Source organism: Myxocyprinus asiaticus, chromosome 42 (genome assembly GCF_019703515.2).
Source record: "Myxocyprinus asiaticus isolate MX2 ecotype Aquarium Trade chromosome 42, UBuf_Myxa_2, whole genome shotgun sequence".
Lineage (NCBI taxonomy): Eukaryota > Metazoa > Chordata > Actinopteri > Cypriniformes > Catostomidae > Myxocyprinus > Myxocyprinus asiaticus.
In genome coordinates, this window is record NC_059385.1 from 31,767,202 (window position 1) to 31,791,693 (window position 24,492).

Consider the following 24,492-nt stretch of genomic DNA (forward strand, 5'->3'; position numbering starts at 1 on the left):
AAAATGTGAATTTATGCTTGTGCCTCTTGGATAATCAGTCATAAGAATATTTTTTTATATTATTCGTATTAATCCGTTATTCGTTTTGAAGTCATTATTCGTGCCTTTCCGAATGAAGTATTCGGCTTCGGGCACATCCCTAGTTCTGAGTAAAACAATAATTAAAAAATGCATTTATCCTACAGCCTACTTATAATCAGTAACTGAGTCAAAAACATGGTGATGAAGAAGCAAGGTTTAACTACAGTTCTGATTATATTACAAAGAAGTAAAGTGCAGAACAGGGACTACTATGCAGGTACTAAATGTCTTTTTTTTTACTGAACCATCTGAATGAACTGATTCACTACACTGAGTCAGATTTTCCAGCACTACATATGAGAGAGAGGACAACTTAGTAGAGTGTGTCTAGTAGTTTACTAGACTCGTTTTATCACGCTACAGTGCCACTTGTTGGAAAATTTTAATTGGAAAAGCTACACTATTTTTTTATTTTTTTTTTAAATAGCTGAACTAATGTAATGCTATTAAAAAATATAGTTAAGTTAGTAGTGTCACTACTTTTAGTAACTTACTCCCCAACACCATTAGAATGTCAGTCAATCTGCAGTATAAAGGTTAGACTTACTTTAAGCAACTCCAGATCATTGATTTGTCCTTGTTTGGCTCTCTCTTACAGTGAACTTGCTGGACTCTCGCTCTGTAATTGGTGACCTGGGCTGGGTCGCCTACCCGAAGAATGGGGTGAGTTGCACACATCTTCCTTTCTCTGAGCACTGCGAGTTAAGAGCTGGCTTAGGAGAACATCTCAAGGTCTCCAATTCCCTTGACGGCAGAAAAGATAGTTTCAAAGTGAAAAATAATAGAACATGGAGAGAGCATTGCTGAGAGGGAGAGAAAGAGAGAGAGAGTGAGAGAGAGAGAGAGAGAGAGAGAGAGAGAGAAGGCTACGAGAGGTCAGAGTCAACCAGAGAACGAGGGAAAGCCCTGTTTTGTTCTAAAAGAGAAAGACACACTAAACCTGCTGTTCTAATTCTTTGCAAACCTCTGAACATAATTTATTTATGTCCCGATTTCTTGGCATATAACATATTAAGAATATCAGAATGAGGGGGCCTGGGTAGCTCAGCGAGTATTGATGCTGACTACCACCCCTGGAGTTGCGAGTTCAAATCCAGGGTGTGCTGAGTGACTCCAACCAGGTCTCCTAAGCAACCAAATTGGCTTGGTTGCTAGGGAGTGTAGAGTCACATGGGGTAACCTCCTCGTGGTCGCTATAATGTGGTTCTCACTCTCGGTGGGGCGCGTGGTGAGTTGTGCGTAGATGCCACGGAGAATAGCGTGAAGCCTCCACGTGCACTACATCTCTGCGGTAACACGCTCAACAAGCCACATGATAAGATGCGCAGACTGATGGTCTCAGATGTGGAGGCAACTGAGATTCATCCTCTGCCACCCGGACTGAGGCAAGTCACTACGCCACCACGAGGACTTAGAGCGCATTGAGAACTGGGCATTCCAAATTGAAAAAAAAAAAAAAAAAAAAGAATATCAAAGTGAAGAAAACTGAAGCAAGATTAAATGGTTTGTCAGCAGAAAAGTAACACAAGTGTTGAGTATGTTGGTTCATTTTTTGACAGGCTGTCAAAGGAATCAGCAGCTACAAACTAGAATGGAACAGAAAAATAAATAACCAGCATTGCTTTAGGGCTGTCAGTATCGTGATTTTAGCCAAGACAAGAAAATAAAAAGTACTTTAACACCCCAAAGAACAAGGAACACCATTGTGTTAACATCTGATGACATCACCCAGTTCCAGCTTGCTGATACAGTTCGTCAAAGGAATAGAAAGGAATAGTTCACCCTAAATTGGAAATTCAGTCATTATTTACTCACCCTGTCAAACCCTTATGACTTTCTTCTGTGAAACACAAAATTAGATGTTATGCAGAATGTCTGAGCTACTCTTTTTCATACAAGTCAGTGGTGATTTATTATAAAAAGTATATAGTCCATGATTTGTCCGCTATATTCAATGCCTTCTGAAGCTATACGATAATAAAAATTATAGCATCCACAAAAATAAAAAACGGTTGTGAAAGTATTACTATAGTAAAAACGTGGTTAATTTTCAAAAGTATTAAACATGTAGGGGACAACATTAAATTGAACATAAATTTACATTCAATTAGGGCTGTCACGATTATGAAATTTGGCTGACAATTAATTGTCAAACAAATACTTGTGATATTAATTGTCTGTTTTAGGGCTATGATGATTAATTGTCTCTTTAAGGGCTTTCAAGATTAATTGTCATCTAAATTGTCATTTTTCAAGGTGTGCTTTTTTCTGCATGTGTACTACATTCAATTTAAGAAGTCATTTTTATTTAACTTGAAATATATAAATCAAATAATAAAATAGGGATACGTGATTTCCTTGTAAGGCTTTAAAAACGTATGAATGACATGAAAAATTATATTTTAATAATCAAAATATTTCTAAGTACTTAAAATATTCTTTTTGGTCAAATTTAGTTTTGGTAAATTTTGCATTTATACTGTAATTTCATAAAAACATTTAAATATATATTTGTTTATATAGATATATATTTTATTATATTTATAGAATATTTTATAATATTATGCAATAGTAAAATATTTATATCCTAATTTCTTCACTTTCACACATTATTTTAATGCTCTGATTAAACCCACGAGCCCTTATTTGTCATGAAGCAAAACCTTTAAGATCGTTTCATCATTTCATTTCCCAAAGAAATAGATTAAGTGTGCTGTGTCACTACACTACGTGTCATTGACACTGCGTATGAACCAGGAACATTTTCCATTAAACGATCATTTATAGTGAAACCAGAGAGCTTTGCGTTCACTATCACAGTTTATACTTGTTTGTATATATTTTCTCGGGAGTTTGGTGCGAGCCTCTGCTGACAACGCACGCATCAGAGCACTTCCACGCGCTCCTCCGAACAGAAGCTGTTGAAGTCCGCAGTGTGGCTTAATGATGCTCGGACTCTGAGTTCAGCTGAATGACACACAAACGCGCCGTTCATGGCATTACAGTGTATTCGCTTAAAATTCCCCTTTTGGGACATTAAAATGTGATTGGAATTAGAATGGCCAATAATGGCGGTTATCTCAAATAACCGCAGTTAGATCAAATAACCGCAATCAGATGTTTATTTAATAATCGCAACAGGCCTACACTGAATAGAAACTAATAAAACTATTTTAGATTTACAGTTGAAGTCAGAAGTTTACATACACTTAGGTTGAAGTCATTAAAACTCATTTTTTAACCACTCCACAGATTTAATATTTGCAAACTATAGTTTTGGCAAGTCGTTTGGACATCTACTTTGTGCATGACATGAGTAATTTTTCCAACAATTGTTTACAGACAGATTGTTTCACTTTCAATTGACTATATCACAATTCCAGTGGGTCAGAAGTTTACATACACTAAGTTAACTGTGCCTTTAAGCAGCTTGGAAAATTCCAGAAAATTATGTTAAGCCTTTAGACAATTAGCCAATTAGCTTCAGATAGGAGGTGTTCTGAATTGGAGGTGTACCTGTGGATGTATTTTAAGGTCTACCTTCAAACTCATTGCCTCTTTGCTTGACATCACGGGAAAATCAAAAGAAATCAGCCAAGACCTCAGAAAACAAATTGTGGACCTTCACAAGTCTGGTTCATCCTTGGGAGCAATTTCCAAATGCCTGAAGGTACCACGTTCATCTGTACAAACAATAGTATGCAAGTATATACCCTATGGGACCACGCAGCCATTATACCGCTCAAGAAGGAGACGCATTCTGTCTCCTAGAGATGAGTGTAGTTTGGTGTGAAAAGTGCAAATCAATCCCAGAACGACAGCAAAGGACCTCGTGAAAATGCTAGAGGAAACAGGTAGACAAGTATCTTTATCCACAGTAAAACGAGTCCTATATCGACATTACCTGAAAGGCTGCTCAGCAAGGAAGAAGCCCCTGCTCCAAATTCACCATAAAAAGCCAGACTGCAGTTTGCAAGTGCACATGGGGACAAAGATCTTACTTTTTGGAGAAATGTCCTCTGGTCTGATGAAACAAAATGGCTATAATGACCATTGTTATGTTTAGAGGAAAAAGGGTGAGGCTTGAAAGCCGAAGAACACCATCCCAACCATGAAGCATGAGGGTGGCAGCATCATGTTGTGGGGGTGCTTTGGTGCAGGAGGGACTGGTGCACTTCACAAAATAGATGGCATCATGAGGAAGGAAAATTATGTGGATATATTGAAGCAAAATCTCAAGACATCAGCCAGGAAGTTAAAGCTTGGTCGAAAATGGGTCTTCCAAATGGCTTAAGGACAACAAAATGGCTTAAGGACAACAAAGTCAAAGTATTGGAGTGGCCATCTCAAAGCCCTGACCTAAATCCGATATAAAATTTGTGGGCAGAACTGAAAAAGCATGTGCAAGCAAGGAGGCCTACAAACCTGACTCATTTACACCAGTTCTGTCTGGAGGAATGGGTCAAAATTCCAGCAACTTATTATGAGAAGCTAGTGGAAGGGTACTCAAAATGTTTGACCCAAGTTAAACAATTTAAAGGCAATGCTTCCAAATACTAACAAAGTGTATGTAAACTTCTGACCCACTGGGAATGTGATGAAAGAAATAAAAGCTGAAATAAATCATTCTCTCTAGCATTATTCTGACATTTCACATTCTTAAAATAAAGTAGTGATCCTAACTGACCTAAGAAAGGGAATGTTTTCTACAATTAAATGTCAGGAATTGTGAAGAACTGAGTTTAAATGTAAATGTATTTGGCTAAGGTGTATGCAAACTTCTGATTTCAACTGTATATACTATACCTATTTTATATAACTGAATTAAAATATAGTGATTCATAGCAGCAATTAACTAAACATTTTGGTTAAAATAGAAGGCAAAGTCTAAAGTTCCTTTAAGGCGTGAGACTCAAGGGAATCAGTGAATCATTTATGTGAACAAGTTAATTAACATTAACCTTCTGAAAGAATCGACTCACTAAAACCACTGCTAAAAATAAGAGAATAATTTATTTTATACAAAGAGTTTAATTTACGTCAACTGTCCAAAAGAACCAGTGCTAGACAAGAGAGAGAGGATGGTTTAGGTGAGTGCGTTTTACAGCGATTAGCGATTACTCCCTTGGCTCCATTGCTGCGTTCGCAATAAAGTGTGACAAATATAGCGTTGTGGCCCTGCAGCGAAAATGCAGCTCATTACTAGAAAAGCTACACTATAGTGAGAATAGCCGAGCTACTGTTATGCTACTAAAAAAAATTATTTAAGTTAGTAGCGCCATATACTTTTAGGAAACTACTCTCCAACACTGGCAAATTAACGTCAAATCTGGCAATAATAACCAAGCACAAATATAATTTGTGAGCTCTGATGGAGGGCAAGATCAGCAAATAGTGACATACAAGCACACAAGTCATATCGACTACTTTTATGGTGTTTTTATGATGATTTGTTTGTCCTTTTTGAAGCTTGAAATCACCAGCCACTTTTGTTGTTTTGGAAAAGAATAACTCACACTAACCCTTTAAAGTCAACATAAAACAACATTCAAATGTCATTTAACTTGTGTAATGTCACATATTACCAAGTGAAACAGGATATTCAATGAGAAAACAAATGTAGGACAGGACTTTTTTATTTTTTCCACCAAGAATCATATTGATAAGGAAAAGTGGGTGTTACATCGCAGAATGAAATCAAGTGGTGGAAGGTGAGGGTTGATAAAAAGAAAAGGGCTTGGTGACATCAATCGAGAAGAGATTTTGAATTTATGTTGACTTTAAAAAAAATCCAAAAATGATGCATGTCATTATATAGCTTTCAGACATCCATATAAGTATATTAGCAATAAGTCTAGTTGGTGCTTGGTTTACCACATCATCTTAACACTACCAGTACTAGTTCCTTGCTAAGTTGTCCCTTGAACTTCAATACTTTGATTAGAATTGCATTATAGCTTTATGACTGTTCAAACATTAAATTTCTTCATTCTCAATAGCAGCTTGCTCTAAAAGTACCCGTCCCTGCTGGTGTGTCGAGGCCATTGTTATTAACTAGCGCTGTATTAACAGTGTGATGTTATAGCTTAATTCAGTTTCCTGTTGTGATGGCGAAAAAGAGCTCTTGCATTGTGCTTACCTGCACCTGCCTTCCAATACAACAATAAAGCACAACAATAGAGCCAAAAGTCTACTGGCACGCTCAATAACACCTGTTATGGGAGACAATTTTTCCACCTTTCAGATGAAAATACAAACATCCTTGCATGATATCCTGAATATGGCAGGAAATCAGGGGAGCGATAAATCAATGTCAAATACAGCAGAAGGCTATTTACATTCCTCTCAATGACTATTGAGATAAAGTGATTTTTGCTCTATTCTTAGATGTTAAAATTACTTCAGGGTGACACTTGCATTCAGCAATTATGTCAGCAGGCCTGAGATTTCAGGCATGTTTAGCACGTGTTTGCATCCAAACTCAAAAATTGCATGTCAACATCACTGATGCATCTGTCATTTTTATATAAAACAAAAACAAACAAAAAACATGTTTTACATTAACATCCCGTACAAAAATGTACCATGGCAGTACCATGATGCAGTAATGGTTATACCATGGTACTGAATGATTAACATATTAATCCGCCATTGTATTTATGTGATAGGTACTTCGAAGAATACCAAAGAATGACCATGGTAGATGTCCAAAAACACGGTGGCTCTAATGTACATTTCTGTTAATGATTGTCCAAGGAAAGTGGCAGAGTTAGGCACAATGCTCCCACATGGAAAGAAACACAGTTATATAATCAAATAGTTTAGCAAGACAAATGTGGGCATGGATTGGAGTCGGGGGTGGGGGTTGAGCAATTTCCAGGACATGTTGGTTTCATTGTGGGAGTTATTTTTGGGAGACTCAGAATTTTTGTTTACTGTTAAGAGTTGACTACACTTACAATCATATTAATTCAACAGAGCATCTGGAGTGGGAGATGGATTTAGCAACAGCGCATGAGCAGTCTTAAGAGTATCATTATAGCCTGTCACTTACACTGTAAATGTGAAATTTGGTGGATAAAACCTATTCAGTATAGCTAGGCATTGGCCAACAGTTACTGATTTTATTCTTTTTTTTTTTTTTTTTTTTAACAAAGTAATGTAAACTGAAACCAGCCAGGATTATTCTGCATAATTACTGAATTGCTATCTTCTTAAAAAAAAAAGAAAAGAAAAGAGAGAGAGAGAGAGAGAGAGAGACAGAGAGACAGAGAGAGAGAGAGAGATCAGGCATTAGCTATGTTCCACTATCTAGTGAGCTATTTTGCTGTCTACTGTACAGAATACTAACCGAAACTGAACCTCATAAGTGATTGATTTGGAATGCTCTGCATAGGCAGTAACTCCACTTGCTACACAAATAGCAATAGTTAGGTGAAGTGCACTGGAGATTGTCTCACAATTGGAAAAAAAAAAAGAAAAAAGTTGCATGTTGCTAAGCTAATGACTTGGAACTTTAATAAGCATAACATACACAGAACACACAAACAGCATATTTTTAATTGGATTACTAAAACAATTTTAGCAATACATGAAGTGTTGATTGGAACACAAATACATTTACAATATTTGCTAGGGCTGTTGATTTAAGGTGTTAATTCAGTGCAATTCATTTAACAAAAAATAACATGTTAAAAATTAATGCAATTAGCCATGCCCCCAGACTATTATAAGGAATATTCCTACCAATGGAGCAATTCAAACTTGAAGTACCAACTTCTTGCTTTTAGGTGTCCCAGTCAGCAAGGGGCAGTAAACACAAAATACAGTTTTCAAATATATATATATATATTTTTTATTGAAGCAAAACAGTTATCAAACACCTATATCACCCATTTGAAAAACTATCTGCCCCCTTAAACTTAATAGCTGGTTGCAACACCTTTAGCAGCAACAACTGCAACCTAACTGGAAATCATTTTTTTTCATAATGCTGTGGTGGAATTTTGGCCCACTCTTCTTTGCAGAACTGCTTTAGTTCAGCCACATTGGAGAATTTTAGCATGAACTGCCCGTTTAAGGTCCTGCCACAGCATCTCAATCGGGTTCAAGTCAGGACATTGACTAGGCCACTCCAAAACTTTAACTTAGCTTCTTTTGAGTCATTCAGAGGTGGACTTATTCCTATACTTTGGATCATTGTCTTGCTGAATAATCCATTTGCGCTTGAGCTTGACTGATGACCGGACGTTCTCCTTTAGGATTTTCTGGTAGAGAGCAGAATTTATGTTTCCCTCAATTATTGCAAGTCACCCTGGTCCTGAAGCAGCAAAGTGTCCCCACACCATCACACTACCACCAGCATGCTTGACCGTAGGTATGAGGTTCTTTTTGTGGAATTCTGTGTTTGATTTACTCCTGATGTAATGGGATCTATGTCTTCCAAACAGTTCCACTTTCAACTTTCTGATAGTGGAGTCATGAATAGTGACCTTTATTGATGTGAGAGAGGCCTGCAGTTCCTTGGATGTTGTCCTTGGCTTTTTTTGTGACTTCCTGGATGAGTTGCCATTGTGCTCTTGTAGGAATTTTGGAAGGTCGGCCAATTAGGGGAAGGTTCACTACTGTGCTAAGTTTTCTCCATTTGGAGATAATGGCTCTCACTGTGGTTCTTTGGAGTTCCAGAGCCTTTGAAATAGTTTTGTAACCCAGACTGATGTATTTCAATCACCTTTTTCCTCATCATTTCTGGAATTTATTTCAACATTGGCATAATGTGCTACTGGGTGAGACCTTTTAGCCAACTTCATGCTGCTGAAGAAGTTCTATTTAGGTGTTGATTTGATTGAGCAGGGCTGGCAGTAATTAGGCCTGGGTGTAACTAGTCCAGCTGAACCCCATTATGAATGCAGTTTCATAGATTTGGGGATTTAGTAACTAATTTTGGGGCAAATACTTTTTCACACAGGCCCTGTTGGTACTGGATAACTTTTTGCTTCAATAAATAACATTATCATTTAAAAACTTTATTTTGTGTTTACTCAGATTGCCTTTGTTTTATGTTAGATTTTGTTTGAATTTTTGAAACAATTTAGTATGAGATATACAAAAAATATATATATAAATATATAAGAAATCAAGATGGGGAAAAATATTTTTTCACAGCACTGTAACTTAACTAAATTTTTCAGTAGCTTGACAGTAGCTCAGCTACTTTTAAAACAGAGTAGCTTTTCCAGTAGCGAACTACTTTTTCCAGCAAGTAGCGGTGTAGCACGATCAAACGCTACATCATGTTTTGGTCAGATTATAACTAATAATAGTATTAATGTTACTATTTTGCTTCATTTGGTCAGGTCTAGTCTCAGCAACGTTATGCAGCAATAAAATGAAGTCAGCTTACTACCTGAATGTACTAAATGACCAGGTTATCCCATCAATGGAATTTCTTTGTTTTTTTTTTTTTTTTTTTCATGACGTCACTGGCATATTCCAGGACAACAATGCCAGGATTCATTGGGCTCAAATTGTGAAAGAGTGTTTCAGGGAGCATGAGGAATAATTTTCACTCATAAATTGGTCACCACAGAATCCTGACCTTAACCCCATTGAAAGTCTTTGGGATGTGCTGGAGAAGACTTTATGGAGTGGATTCGACTCTCCCGTCATCAATACAAGATCTTGGCAAAAAATGAATGCAGCTCTGGATGGAAATAAATGTTGTGACATTGCATAAGGTTCTCGAAATAATGCCATGATGAATGCGCACCTTAATCAAAGCTAAAGGCGATCCAACAAAATATTAGAGTATGTGACTTTTTCTTTGGCCTGGCAGTGTATATATTTATTATTTGTAATAATTATTATATTTTTATTATTATTTAATTAAATTATTTAAATTAATTAATTAATGCACAATCATGGGACTTGATTAATTACATAGAATTTTTATGCATTATTTTTATATAATTAATCATACCAAATGAATGCATTAAAGTGAAAGCCCTAATAATTGTTTAATCATTATATATTAAATCACTTAAAAATAATAATAATAATAATTAGATGAAAACTTTAATCGATTGACAGCCCTTATTTTTACAATTTCTCTTCCGCCATCTTGAATCTTTTCACTGAGCTTGTTTCAATACAACTTGCTCTCGCTAGTCAGATGCAGGTGATACTAAGGGGAGGGATTCTTATTCTAGAGAGCATGTCATTGGACAGTAACCTGTTATATGCAAAATGAGTTATAAGTATACATCACTGTGAATCGTTAATTTAACAATGATATAAATTGGAAATTTTCCCTATGGTGGGTCATCTGAAAAGTCCACACAGTGTGCTGAAATATGCTAATACTGTGGAGGGTGTGGTAAGGGACCATCTGAAAAGTCCACATATTGTGCTAAAACTGTGGATTTTTTTTTTTATTGAAAAACAGAAGGTTCAATATAAATATTTAATAATATGTACAAAATTACAAAGATCCAACAATGTATGAATACAATCACGTGTCATAAAGGCAAGAAGAAAAAATAAAAATAAAGTAAATAACAAACAATAACGTAAAAAAAAAAATAAAAAATAATAAATATAAACCAACACAGGTGTATACATAAGAAGATAAATAATCGAAGACAATATTTTGGTCATGCGTCAGAAAAGTTCTCAGCATATAAGAAAGTATATACACTTTTTATTATTAATAACTCAAAAAGCATTTATTGCTAAAACTGTGAAGGATTAAAAAAAAAAAAAAATAATAATTCTCCCTATTTTTCACAATCCCATGTTGGCAGGTATGGTTATAAGCATTTTGGTCCATCTTCCTGTAAGATAAAGAATGTTCAGTATATATTTAAAGGTTTAGATCTGCTTAAAATTAATTTTGTCTGCTTTTATGATGTACATATAGATTGCCTCAAAGCAAACAGATATGGACTAAATGCTACAAAACTGAAATGATGATGTCATGCTATCTTTCTGTCTAGGTAGACATCTCACTAGTTTTTGGAACAGAGCTTTATAATCTTGTATGCATGGTTCATGTGTCCATAATGTGATTGGGTCAGATGCTGTTTTTTTTTTCTGGATCTACAACAAGCAATCTGTACTGGCAGGTACATCACAAAACATCAGCGATTTTCTTTTTTATTTCTCCCGGTTTGTTTGTTTTCAACCCTGGCTTTATGCCACTTTAACCACTGTCAGAGTAGCCCAGCTCTCAACGAAGTCAATGAAGCGATTTATAGAAGCTCAGCTAAACTCAGGCTTTGTGCAGGCCTAGGGCACCTCTAGCTCACACTGCTGTCCTTTATTTCTTTGCTCTTACTGAGGGGAAAAAATGCATTTATGTGATGCTTAACAGAGGTACCTCTCCATCCACCCTTAAAAGTCACATTTACACACATCCCACCACAGTCATGCAATGACATTTTACCAAAATCATAGCAGGGAGTCGGTTTCAGCTGTGCTTGTCAGTCATGTTAAGTTCCATCCCCTCTGGACCCTGGCAGTGATGACAGAGGTAATGGTAAAGGGTGAGGGTTTGAACAGTTAGCATGGTCCAGTTAGCCCCTCCCATTGCAAAGAAAAATCACAAATGAGATCTCTCCAAGACATCAACAGGCCCATATCATTTGTTTTTTACACACAACCTCTAACCTGAAAAATGCAGTAACTTGTTTGGAAAAGGCTGTATGTGTGAAAGGGGCTGTTTGCTACAGAGTTGTTGTTGTTGTTTTTATTTATTTTTTTATTGGGGGGGTACTAATGCATACTAACTAGCCCAGACCCAGATGGAGCTCTCTCCTGAAGCATTTGTTACTGGCAATATGAGGCATGTGAACCTGCAGCATTTCATCTGAGGGTACGCACAAATATCTGACGAAAGCATATCTTTATATCTAGCAGGGTCCAGGGGCATGCTCCCCATGTGAGACACACAAACCATTCAATTCTGGTGATTTTGAGAGATGCATTTTATTTTTTTCTAGGGTATGTGTAGCATTCATGGAACTATTAGCTAAACCATTTCTTAAATTCTTGTGCTAAAAAAGCAAGATGCAGCGCAATAAATAGAGCAGAACGCTGGTGTCTCCAGACGTGTTTTTAACAGTTTAAGCTCTTGACATGGTGTCTAAAAATGCAGCGCTCCAGTGAGAGATGCTAAAACAGTACAACGTGATGCAGTTGTCAAAAGACATCCATCTAGCTAATGTTTACATGGTAAACGACTGAAAAACAGAGCAAGCGGACGCAAAAACACATTTGATGTGAATAGCTCGTTGTTCACACAGCACTTGCTGAAGTTTCTCAAAGTTACCTCTCAAAAATGCAGTCTTTTGTTTCAGTTGATTGTAGGTAAATGTCTGATTTATCCATCCAGCGCTGTTTGTTCACTGTGTTTGTAAATATCCCGATATTGTTTTAATGAATGAGAAACCACTCTAAAAGATTCCATGAGAGACCGGTCCGAACGAACTGGACTGAATCATGAATCGATTCAGGCCATTTTGAAAGATCATTTAGCCAATTCATTGAAAAGAACTCATACATTCGCAAATCGGGCATCGCTAGTTCTTTTATACAGCCAACAGAAAGACGGGAAACGTCATTATTGCTGAACTATTCTGAGAGTAAATGTTTCTCAGCTCATGGTATGCATGGACGTTTGGACCGCTCTCTCACTTTTTTTTTAATTTTTGAACTCCGCTACTTCAAAACGTTCCAGCCACATTTCGAACGTACCAACAGGTAAATGAAAGAGGCGATCCCAGACGTAATTACACAAGTTGAAAAATGATTTTTATTGGATAATGAATGAAAACAGTCAGGCAAGTGTTCCAATCATCTCTTTTTATTTTTAACATTAAACACAGACAAACCACTTATGACTTGTCAATCAAGAATGCAACAGTAATGAAGGACTCCTGCCCTCCGCAGCCAATCACAGGGCCCCCTTCGTGATTGGGCCATGGGGCTTCAGCCCCGCATAGTGCTTATGTTAATCTGGCCCTGGGCATCAATGGGATCAAATTTGAATCAAATAAACTTGTTCCTGCCTCTCAGATTTCTCTCCGGAGAAAAAGATTGACTCGCATGTGTCTCCACTAGAGATTTAGAAGATGTCAACAATATCTGACATTACTGTATGCTCAGATTTAAACAAATCACCAAAGTCTGCAATCAAGAGTCATATTTCAAGATGAACTCATAGATTCTTCCAAAACCACATTATGCGAGTTATGATATCCACATTATTTTTTATAACTATATACTTTTACTGTATGCCAACAATCATCTAATTTATTTATTTTGTCATTTATTCTGAGACATTTTAAGTGAAACATCTGAGACAAAGTTAATACATAAATGAAACTGAGAACTTCATTCTCCTACTCCAAGTCTCCTGATCTATTAAAAAAAAAAAAAAAAAAACTTTGAGATACTTGTAGATGCCAAAATTCACTTTCACCATTGACAACAATTCAAAAGTGGCAGTATACTCTAAAATGCACATTTTTGCCATCCATATATAAATCAAAATCTCATTGTATTCCAAGGCAGCAGTGGAGCCAAAGGAATAATCCAACATGATCATTACGTCTCTCTCTCTTTGTAGTGCTGGTAAAACCAAATCATTTAATTTTATCAATACTTTCAGTCAGTTTATGTAATTGAAACTGTTAAAATAAAAGATTCCTTTATATTTAACAATGGGAACTCTAATTCCTTTTTTTGAGTTGGTTCTTCAGATGGTTCATATAATTGAACTAGTTCACATAAATGGTGTATGTAAATAAGGTAAACTTTAAGAGATGGATAGATGAGCTCCGATGTGAAATCATCACTTCAGGTCAGGAATTTAACATCGCGCTCAGGTTTAGGCTATAAATAAATACATGGGAATCACGTGTGAATTGTGTGATACATTAACATAGACATTTCAAGAAGTGGAAGGTGTATATGATTTTGTATCTTAGTTAATGTTACACTTGACAAGCTCCAGCCACGCACAATTAACATAGACCACAAATGGAGTCAAGACCGCGCCCGTCAGATCTGAAATCACACCGTGCACATTTTCATCTATAAGGTTTATACTTTAGAAATATTGGCTGCACAGGTTCATATATCCCGTTGTAATTTTGGATATGTTTATTTAAAATGTTTATTTATACTTGTGCTTCTGGATAATCAGTGAAACAAATATATATATATTTTTTTATATTATTCGGATGAATCAGTTATTTGTTTTGAAGTCATTATTCTTGCCTTTCCGAATACGGTATTCAGCTCTGGACACATCCCTACAGGAAACTCAAGTGACATTGAGAATCATTCGTGTTATGAGATGACAAAGCAGAGTGCTAGTCCACTGTGAAGAGTGCAACACATGTACACTATATATTTATATAATTAAATCACAGCATTTTTACTTTAAGGATCACACGCCATGTAGCGAACTGATCAAGAACAAACGTCAAAATAAAAGCATGATTCAAAAAGTAAAGCTAGATGCCTAGAATTAAAGAAATTGTGACAGGAATACATTATACCTTGTAGTAAAATGGTATATTCACTGTAGTAAAATTAATAATAATCCAAATTAAACAATATATCAAGCAAGGGTGCTGTTTTATTGAATAAGAGTAAAAAAATAAAAAAAATAAAATTAAATACAATGGTATGTTGAAAAGTAATTTCAAATAATTTTCAATTTTCAATTGTTAACAGTTTTAAGAATTAATTTGATTAGACACCATTTTGATGATTAAATTAAATTGAACATTTAAACATGGAATTCTAAAAAAAAAAGAAAAAAAGAAAGAAAGAAAGAAAGAAAAAGAAAACCAGTATTCTGGAGAAGAAAAATAAAATCAGTAGGGTCCAACTTAAAAAGACTTAAGCAATGCATACTTCATTGAGAAACACTTGAAGGAAGCATGCATTTATTTTAATTTATTATTTACATTGAAATGTAACTTTAAATAGGCTAAAGCAGTGTGTTCAATAGCACATCAACATAACCTATTTTTGCTTTGGTAATTACTATCGAAATAAATTGGTATCGAAAACCGTGACATTTCACTGGTATCAGTACCGACAACTGAAATTTTGGTATCGTGACAACACTATTCCCTACTACATAGTTTACCAAAAACAGTATACCAATAGAGTAGGATATCCGAATCCTCAGTATTTATAAAACAGTAAGCGGGAAATAGCCAGATGACCTACTATTTCTGACGAGATTCTGAAGTGCGGATCGACTGGACTCTTTACTATCTCATAATACCTCGGGAACTGGAGAGAAGTCACGTTCAAATTGCTGGATTTAAAAGAACGATGGTGAACCACGAGTCAGATTGCTCTTTTCAACTATTAGTGCAATATACCAAGAAAGTTTTTGATGGGGGGTTTGGGGCAAATGGTGCAGGACTGGCACTTGTTTGCATGTGCTGCCCACATGAAGGAAAGTATGGTCAAATAAAATATGACTACATTACATATGGATAAATAAATAAATAAATAAATAATGCATTTCAGTGTTTGATTTTCAGGATTCTTTTTTTTTTTTTTTTTTTGTACAATAAACAAATTTGGGTCCCCATTTGATGTCCAATGTAAAATCTGGGTCCTGAAGCAAAAGCAGTTTAGAGCCACTGTTATAGACCTCCTTGGATAATGGTGAGTTGGAAATTGTTGGTAATGATGGGTGTTTGAAAGGCAATGGGTCAGACGCTCTCGGTCATTCTCGTCAGTAATAAGAGGAGTAAGTGCTTTGGGAGTGGGGGTTTCTGTGTAAATGCATGCTTACAGAACACACTAACTCACACTGGGAGAATTGAGGGTTTTAGGGGAAGTAAGCAGTGGTGAATAAGTGCACTGGTCTAGCGGAGGGAAGGATTTAGACAGAGAGACTCAGTGGGGGACTGAAGATTGTAGGAAAAGAGAGTTGGAATGATGATAGTCCAATTTTTATGCTGAAATGACTGACAACTGAACTAATGGTACTGCAAAAGAGAAAGAAATGAGATGTTTGAATGCCTTCTCACATGGTTTGTAATACTATTTCTAACATTAAAAAATCTATATACAGACATGTCTGACTTCTGTTGTTAAAGGAATAGTTCATCCAAAAATATGCATTTACATTTACTCACCCTCATGCCATTTCAAACCTGATTGATTTTATTTTCCTTTTCTTTTCTTTTTTTCTTCGTTAAACACAAAAGGAGTTGGTTTGCAGAATGTCCCTTACAACAAAAGCAAATAGTGCCCAGAGGCATTCAACCTCCAAAAAGGACAAAAAACACAAAAAAGAAATAAAACCATAAATGTCATCCATATGACTTGAGTGTAATATTCCAAGTGTTTGCATTAGTGATGCAAAATAGAACAAAATAGTTCTCTTGTGTCTCATAACTGAGTGACATTCCAAGTTTGAAAATGCAGTAAATGATTACAGAATTAAAATTTTTGGTTGAGCTATCCCTTTAACATTTACTGTAAGGTCCAACCAGATTTAACAGGCTGATGTCTAGGTGTACCACTTCAGTCTTTGGCTTGATATGATTCACATCATCAACACCACACAGCTGTGACATGCATCACATGCTTGTGCAATTTCTTCTTCAGTGTATGTGTGTGTGTGTGTTTTTTTATTTTATTTTTTATTGTTAAAGCCTTTTAGGATACTCTATTTATCATCATCAATGTGTCAGAAATGCTGTTATCTGAGACTGTCTGGTATATGTGTGTGTGTGTATATATATATATATATATATATATATATATATATATATATATATACAGTACTGTGCAAAAGTTTTAGGCACTTGTGAAAAATTTTGCATAGTGAGGATTTCTTAAAAAATAGTGCCATAATTAGTTTTCATTTTTCAGTTAACATCATCCAAAGTCTAGGAAACATAAAAAAAGCTAAATCAATATTTGGTATGACCAACTTTGCCTGTGGACGGAAACGCCTTGTTGATGAGAGAGGTCAACAGAGAATGGCCAGACTGGTTCGAACTGACAAAGTTTACGGTAACTCAGATAACCGCTCTGTACAATTGTGGAGAAGAATTGGGTTGACGCTGTTTTGGCGGCACGAGGGGGACCTACACAATATTAGGCAGGTGGTTTTAATGTTGTGGCTGATTGGTATATATATATATATATACTGATATATGATATATCAGTATATATACACACTATATTGCCAAAAGTATTCGCTCATCTGCCTTGTAGACGCATATGAACTTAAGTGACATCCCATTCTTAATCCATAGGGTTTAATATGACGTCGGCCCACCCTTTGCAGGTATAACAGCTTCAACTCTTCTGGGAAGGCTTTCCATAAGGTTTAGGAGTGTTTATGGGAACTTTTGACACATTCTTCCAGCTAAGCGCATTTGTGAGGTCAGACACTGATGTTGGATGAGAAGGCCTGGCTTGCAGTCTTCGCTCTAATTCATCCCAAAGGTGCTCTATCGGGTTGAGGTCAGGACTCTGTGCAGGCCAGTCAAGTTCTTCCACACCAAACTCGCTCATCCATGTCTTTATGGACCTTGCTTTGTGCACTGGTGCGCAGTCATGTTGGAACAGGAAGGGGCCATCCCCAAACTGTTCTCCACAAAGTTGGGAGCATGGAATTGTCCAAAATCTCTTGGTATGCTGAAGCATTCAGAGTTCCTTTCACTGGAACTAAGGGGCCAAGCCCAGCTCTCTGAAAAACAACTCCCATCACCATAATCCCCCTCCACCAAACTTCACAGTTGGCACAATGCAGTCAGACAAGTACCGTTCTCCTGGCAACTGCCAAACCCAGACTGCTGTCCATCAGATTGCCAGATGGAGATCAACGTGATTACAGAATCACTCCAGAGAACGCAGTCTCCATCTGGCTCTAGCAGTCCAGTGACAGGCGTGCTTTACACCACTGTGATCCGACGCTTTGCATTGCACTTGGTGATGTATGGCTTGGATGCGAGCTGCTCAGCCATGGAAACCCATGTCCACGTAGCTCTGCTACGCACTGTTCTTGAGCTAATCTGAAGGCCACATGAACTTTGGAGGTCTGTAGCGACTGACTCTGCATGAAAGATTGGCGACCTCTGCGCACTATGCGCCTCAGCATCCGTTGACCCCGCTCTGTCATTTTACGTGGCCTACCACTTCGTGGCTGAGTTGCTGTCATTCCCAATCACTTCCACTTTGTTACAATACCACTGACAGTTGACTGTGGAATATTTAGTAACGAGGAAATTTCACGACTGGACATTAGTTGCACAGGTGGCATCCTATCACAGTACCACGCTGGAATTCACTGAGCTCAACTGAGAACGGCCCATTCTGGTTCACAAATGTTTGTAGAAGCAGTCTGCATGCCTCAGGTAGCTTCATTTTATACACCTGTGGCCATGGAAGTGGATTGGAACCCCTGAATTCAATTATTTGGATGGGTGAGCGACATACTTTTAGGCAATATAGTGTATATATGTTATATATGATATATATATATATATATATATATATACAGGTGCATCTCAATAAATTAGAATGTCGTGGAAAAGTTCATTTATTTCAGTAATTCAACTCAAATTGTGAAACTCGTGTATTAAATAAATTCAGTGCACACAGACTGAAGTAGTTTAAGTCTTTGGTTCTTTTAATTGTGATGATTTTGGCTCACATTTAACAAAAACCCACCGATTCACTATCTCAAAAAATTTGAATATGGTGACATGCCAATCAGCTAATCAACTCAAAACACCTGCAAAGGTTTCCTGAGCCTTCAAAATGGTCTCTCAGTTTGGTTCACTAGGCTACACAATCATGGGGAAGACTGCTGATCTGACAGTTGTCCAGAAGACAATCATTGACACCCTTCACAAGGAGAGTAAGCCACAAACATTCATAGCCAAAGAAGCTGGCTGTTCACAGAGTGCTGTATCCAAGCATGTTAACAGAAAGTTGAGTGGAAGGAAAAAGTGTGGAAGAAAAAGATGCACAACCAACCGAGAGAACCGCAGCCTAATGAGGATTGTCAAGCAAAATCGATTCAAGAATTTGGGTGAACTTCACAAGGAATGGACTGAGGCTGGGGTCAAGGCATCAAGAGCCACCACACACAGACGTGTCAAGGAATTTGGCTACAGTTGTTGTATTCCTCTTGTTAAGCCATTCCTGAACCACAGACAACGTCAGAGGCGTCTTACCTGGGCTAAGGAGAAGAAGAACTGGACTGTTGCCCAGTGGTCCAAAGTCCTCTTTTCAGATGAGAGCAAGTTTTGTATTTCATTTGGAAACCAAGGTCCTAGAGTCTGGAGGAAGGGTGGAGAAGCTCATAGCCCAAGTTGCTTGAAGTCCAGTGTTAAGTTTACACAGTCTGTGATGATTTGGGGTGCAATGTCATCTGCTGGTGTTGGTCCATTGTGTTTTTTGAAAACCAAAGTCACTGCACCCGTTTACCAAGAAATTTTGAAGCACTTCATGCTTCCTTCTGCTGACCAGCTTTTTAAAGATGCTGATTTCATTTTCCAGCAGGATTTGTCACCTGCCCACAATGCCAAAAGCACCAAAAGTTGGTTAAATGACCATGGTGTTGGTGTGCTTGACTGGCCAGCAAACTCACCAGACCTGAACCCCATAGAGAATCTATGGGGTATTGTCAAGAGGAAAATGAGAAACAAGAGACCAAAAAATGCAGATGAGCTGAAGGCCACCGTCAAAGAAACCTGGGCTTCCATACCACCTCAGCAGTGCCACAAACTAATCACCTTCTAGGCAGTAATTAAATATATAATTAAATATATATATATAATTTGTTTTGTTTTTCACATGTGAGGTTGGAAAACATTCAAATTTAAATTTGTGCATTTTCATTTTAATTCAAGAGGCAGCTTTCCATAAATTGCACATTTGCCAATGTGAAAAAATAACACATTTCTTGTGACACATTTTTCTGTATCAGTGGCTTCCTGATGCATCATGAGATTGTTAGCTGAATAAAACCACTTCTGCTTGATTGAAATTTAGAGACATTAAAGTGTACATTTGGCTGTTTTGAATGAAAGAAAATGTATCATGAATGCCCTTTCCTAAGCAAAAGTAAAATACAAGTAGGATAGTAATGCTACAATAAAAATCGAATTTATGGCCCACCTTGTCAAAGGAGATGTCCTTAAACTGTGACATTGAAATTGAAGACAGCTCACGTAGGAGTGGTATGATAGAAAACATTGTAAATGAATAATGTCATGGCAATACTACATTAGTTTACATACTGAATAAAATAAACCATGTCCTTCTTATCTTTCTTAGATACAGACTGTCTTGGAACATTTTCTAGAGCATTCATGCATTTCTCAACTCTGTGCTTTAAATGAATATTCATGATATCGATTGATTCACAATATCAATATTGAATGCATGCCATGGCACAGACACTAATTTTGCAGTTAAGCCCTTATTAACATTTAACTGAAGTGCAGTTGTCAATGTATCTTCAGGGATTTCCATTGTTAGATATTTATTTAAGGATTGCTGAACTGTGGCAATGGCTTTTTGAGTAGTAATGGCTCAGAGGACTGTCTCATGTTTGAAATTGTCTAGTGCTGATGACTATTAACATTCATGGTAAGGACAGGTATGTGCTCAGATGTACTATGTGTGTTAAGTAATATGGGTGTTGGGAGAGGAAACTGTCCAATTAAAAACAGCAAGCTTTAATAAAAATGTGCATAATTAACTATAAGTGTGCACTAAAAGTACATACTTTGCTGATGAAGAAATGCAGCATTCCATTCAGTTCGGATGTGAGATATTCCTACTTGACATCTCCGATCTCCAACCATAAAGGCATTCAATTGCCAGATGCTTGGAAGATGACAAACCTGCAATGCTCCCGTTAGCTTAGCAGGTGTTTGACTTTCACCAGAGATGTCTCTTAGCAACCCAATTGATAAACAGTCAAAAGCTCACTATTTGGCAGGTATTGCATGAAAGTCACCCTTTTATGCACCGCATATCAGTGATTTGTAATGCATTTGTAAATGACTTATTAGTCATTAATGAACTCCTTTTACTGCATAAACCCTTAACAAAGGGAACGTTTATGTTAAGTGTTAACAGAATACATACTGCAGATACTGCAGAGATAGTATGTAAATGCTATTACTAGGTTAGTCTATGACTAACTCCATATACGATTTACAGACCCTGTCCTCTAAGTATTTAATGCAGTTTTGGAGCAGTTACGTGTCTTTACATTTCCAACATGAAATTATAAACAAAAGCTGTGATGAGTCTCATTATTAGAGGACAAATTAATGCCATGAAGCATGACCTATCGTGCACCTTCTTAGAGAAAGTCACACTAAACATTCAGTAGCAACTATGTTTTCAGTGTCTGAACTGCGAGACTCAAACTAGTCACATACTCTATATGACTCCCACTGGAGCAGACTTCAGCTCTTCTGCTGTCTACACAGCTCACAGTCTCTCTCATTCACAGAGTGTCAGGAAGCGGTAATATGAGGCCTCGGGAGGGTCTCTCTGGTCATTGATTGTGCTTTTGAAGAGCTCTGAAGGGCCACTCTGTCCCTTGGGGGCCATTCTGAGGTCTTGCTTACTTAACTACTATGTTACAATCCTCCTGACTGTGTAGATTATAGCTGGCAGATTGTTTTTCCAATCTGTTCACCAACTGATTTATTGTTATTAAGGATCTCTGTAGACAGCAAAACATGCCACCATATTTTGTTGTGTATTGGCCTATCAGTTTATGTGTGTACACAGGTGCCACAGTGTTCTTTATGGGGTTGATGTACTGTAGTGTTTCAGTAGGTTTACAAGTTTAAAACATTTCCAGACAGCAATCATAACTGAAAGTACTTAAATGGGAGGCATTTAGGGCAGGTTTATTAAAGGAATGGTTAGCAGAAAAAGGAAAATGATGTCATTATTTAATCACCTTTATTTCACCCCAAACCCGAAAGCTGTATATTTTTGGGAAAGATGTTTCATTAACGATTCTTTTAGTATGCCACTAACTACAACACAAGTCGATGTGTATCTTTAACACAGTAACAGTTCTTGGTTCATTTCGAGTCTAACATGACAAAATTAATGACTTGTGATTCAGTACGTTTTTAAATGTACTAAAAAGAGTCAGCTAATTAGAGTCATTAGTTCAGGAATGAGCTCTGTTGTTTTGTGGTGAAGATTCAAAAGTACTGACTCATAAGAGTCACTTGTTTGAGAATAAGGCTACACTGCTTGCAATGTATGTTTCATGCTGTAGATTCAAAAGAACCATCTCATAAAAGTCCTTTTTCGGGTATCGGCCTATACTGTTTGCACTGTTGATTCAATTTCTCTCTTACTGCAGTGTAAGTATGGTAAGATAACACCATCGTTAATTTTTGCTACATAAAATAAACATGTTGTTGAAAATCTGTTTGAGCAGTGGTTTTTGTAAACTGTGAATATAATGACAAGGGCATAGCCAGTCTTTCTCTGTCCCAGCAAGGAAGCAGATTTGAATTTCTTTTGTTTGATTATGTCAAGATTCAAATTTTGTAAGGAGTCAGTTTTGACTAATATGTATGTAGATAAATAAATATTCAGTCACTGTGATTTTGACAATCTTGGAAGCTGGTTGGGTATACATTTGGTGTAGACCATTTCAAGTATGTAAACAATAACAAGGAATTTAAATGCAAGTTTTCCTGCAGCACTTCTGGTATCATTAACGGATCCTTTAAATAGGGCTTTGAGTTAACATATTTTCCTCAAATAACATCAAACATTTACCTGAAGTGACTTATCCAGACGTGTTGTTGATACTGAGCGTCTACGTGAGAGAGCCGATGAAAGTGTGTCGTAGTTTAGATGCTTACAATTATTTCCTAGCGGAGAGCTCGGGAATGATCGCTCCTGTTATAACAAAGTGTTTTTAGGCAAGTCAGGTCAATCAGTGGAACGCTCTTGTGCAGCTATTTTCTATGTAAACAAGCAGCATACAAGTGCAGCTCCTAACTACTTGTATGGGAAAAGACTAAAATCCCCAAAATGACTGGTAAAGATTAATATCAAAGAACATATTTCAAATCAGCAGTAAAATCTGACAACACTGGTATCATAAATTGTGCTTCTTTACCTCAGATTATGCAAAAATGCACATTGGCTTATATAGCCAATGTGCATGTGCGTTCTTGAGTTGATTGACAGATGATGTCTGTATCTAAACGGTGATTGGCTCGTTTACCTGGAAGGTGGGACTTGTTTTCTACATCCATTTACCGTTGGGCGTTCCAATTTCTCCCATTAATTTTAATAGAAGTGACCCATCTCTGCTAAATAGATTCTGGTTATAAACAATGAAGCCATTAAATGAAGCCATCTGTGTGACCCGTGGAGAAGGTAAGAATTTCTTTTTTTAATGATTAAAATACTTTTCTTGTCTCTTTCTTCTGGATAAAAGCATCTGCTAAATAACTAAATATAAAAGTTAATAACTTGCGGAGCTTGATAATAGTGTTAAAGTCACTATGAATGAAGCGCCTAGCGCGGTTGTTTTGAATGAGGGTGCGTTCTATTCATAAGTAATCATTCCTATGCACTTCGAAGACTTTACCATTCACTGTGAGAGCTTTGAAAGGCTAAAAGGTGTGGGGCTGAAAAGTAAGGGTCATTCAAAACTCACTCTTTAAGTAATTTTTATTGGAAATTCAGTTTGAAGCGATCTTACAGCATGACTATCATGATTGTTCTCCCTTCAAAGTGCCCTTCATAGGGTGATTTATCCCTTTTGGAACGCACAACTAGCAGGAAATGCTCAAGGACGACAAACATGTCACTTCTTTAAACCATCTTGAAATGGTCTATATAACACAATCTGCATTGTTGTTTTGATGACGTCAGAATCAGAGCCCCCCCCCCCCCCCACACACACACACACACACACTTCAAAACTGGTTACGGAGCCATTGCATTAGAATCATTCACTCAGGAATCCTCTTACACTGGTGGCAATGTATGTTTTGCGCTGTAGTGTGAAAAAGAACAGGCTCCTCATAATCATTTGTTAGGTAATTGGCCTACACTGGTCACACTGTATATTTAGCACTGTAGATTTAAATGAACCGGTTCATTACAATTATTCGTTTAGTAATCAGCCTACACTAGCCATGCTGTACGTATGTTTAGTTCTGTAGAACGGTGATGAAGTGCCGCTGATTGGTAGCGCAGGGAGCTCTGTCAGAGATTTCAGCATGATGTCCTGTTCGCATCGGCGAAAGAATACATGCTCAAGAACTGTTAATGGAACCGAATGTAGTGAACATCGTTCAGATCCGAAAAAAAAAAAAAAACCTAACATATGACTACTTTGTG

General features: G+C 37.0%; 1 protein-coding gene across 3 annotated transcripts in view; it reads left to right on the forward strand.

Moving 5' to 3' along the window:
* LOC127432332 (ephrin type-A receptor 5-like) overlaps positions 1–24,492 on the forward strand; it is a 182,355-nt gene that overhangs the window by 14,375 nt on the left and 143,488 nt on the right. For all 3 annotated transcript variants that reach the window (XM_051683252.1, XM_051683253.1, XM_051683254.1), the window contains exon 2: positions 680–744. In XM_051683252.1, the coding sequence (XP_051539212.1) occupies positions 680–744 (65 nt within the window). The remainder of the gene's footprint in view (positions 1–679; positions 745–24,492) is intronic.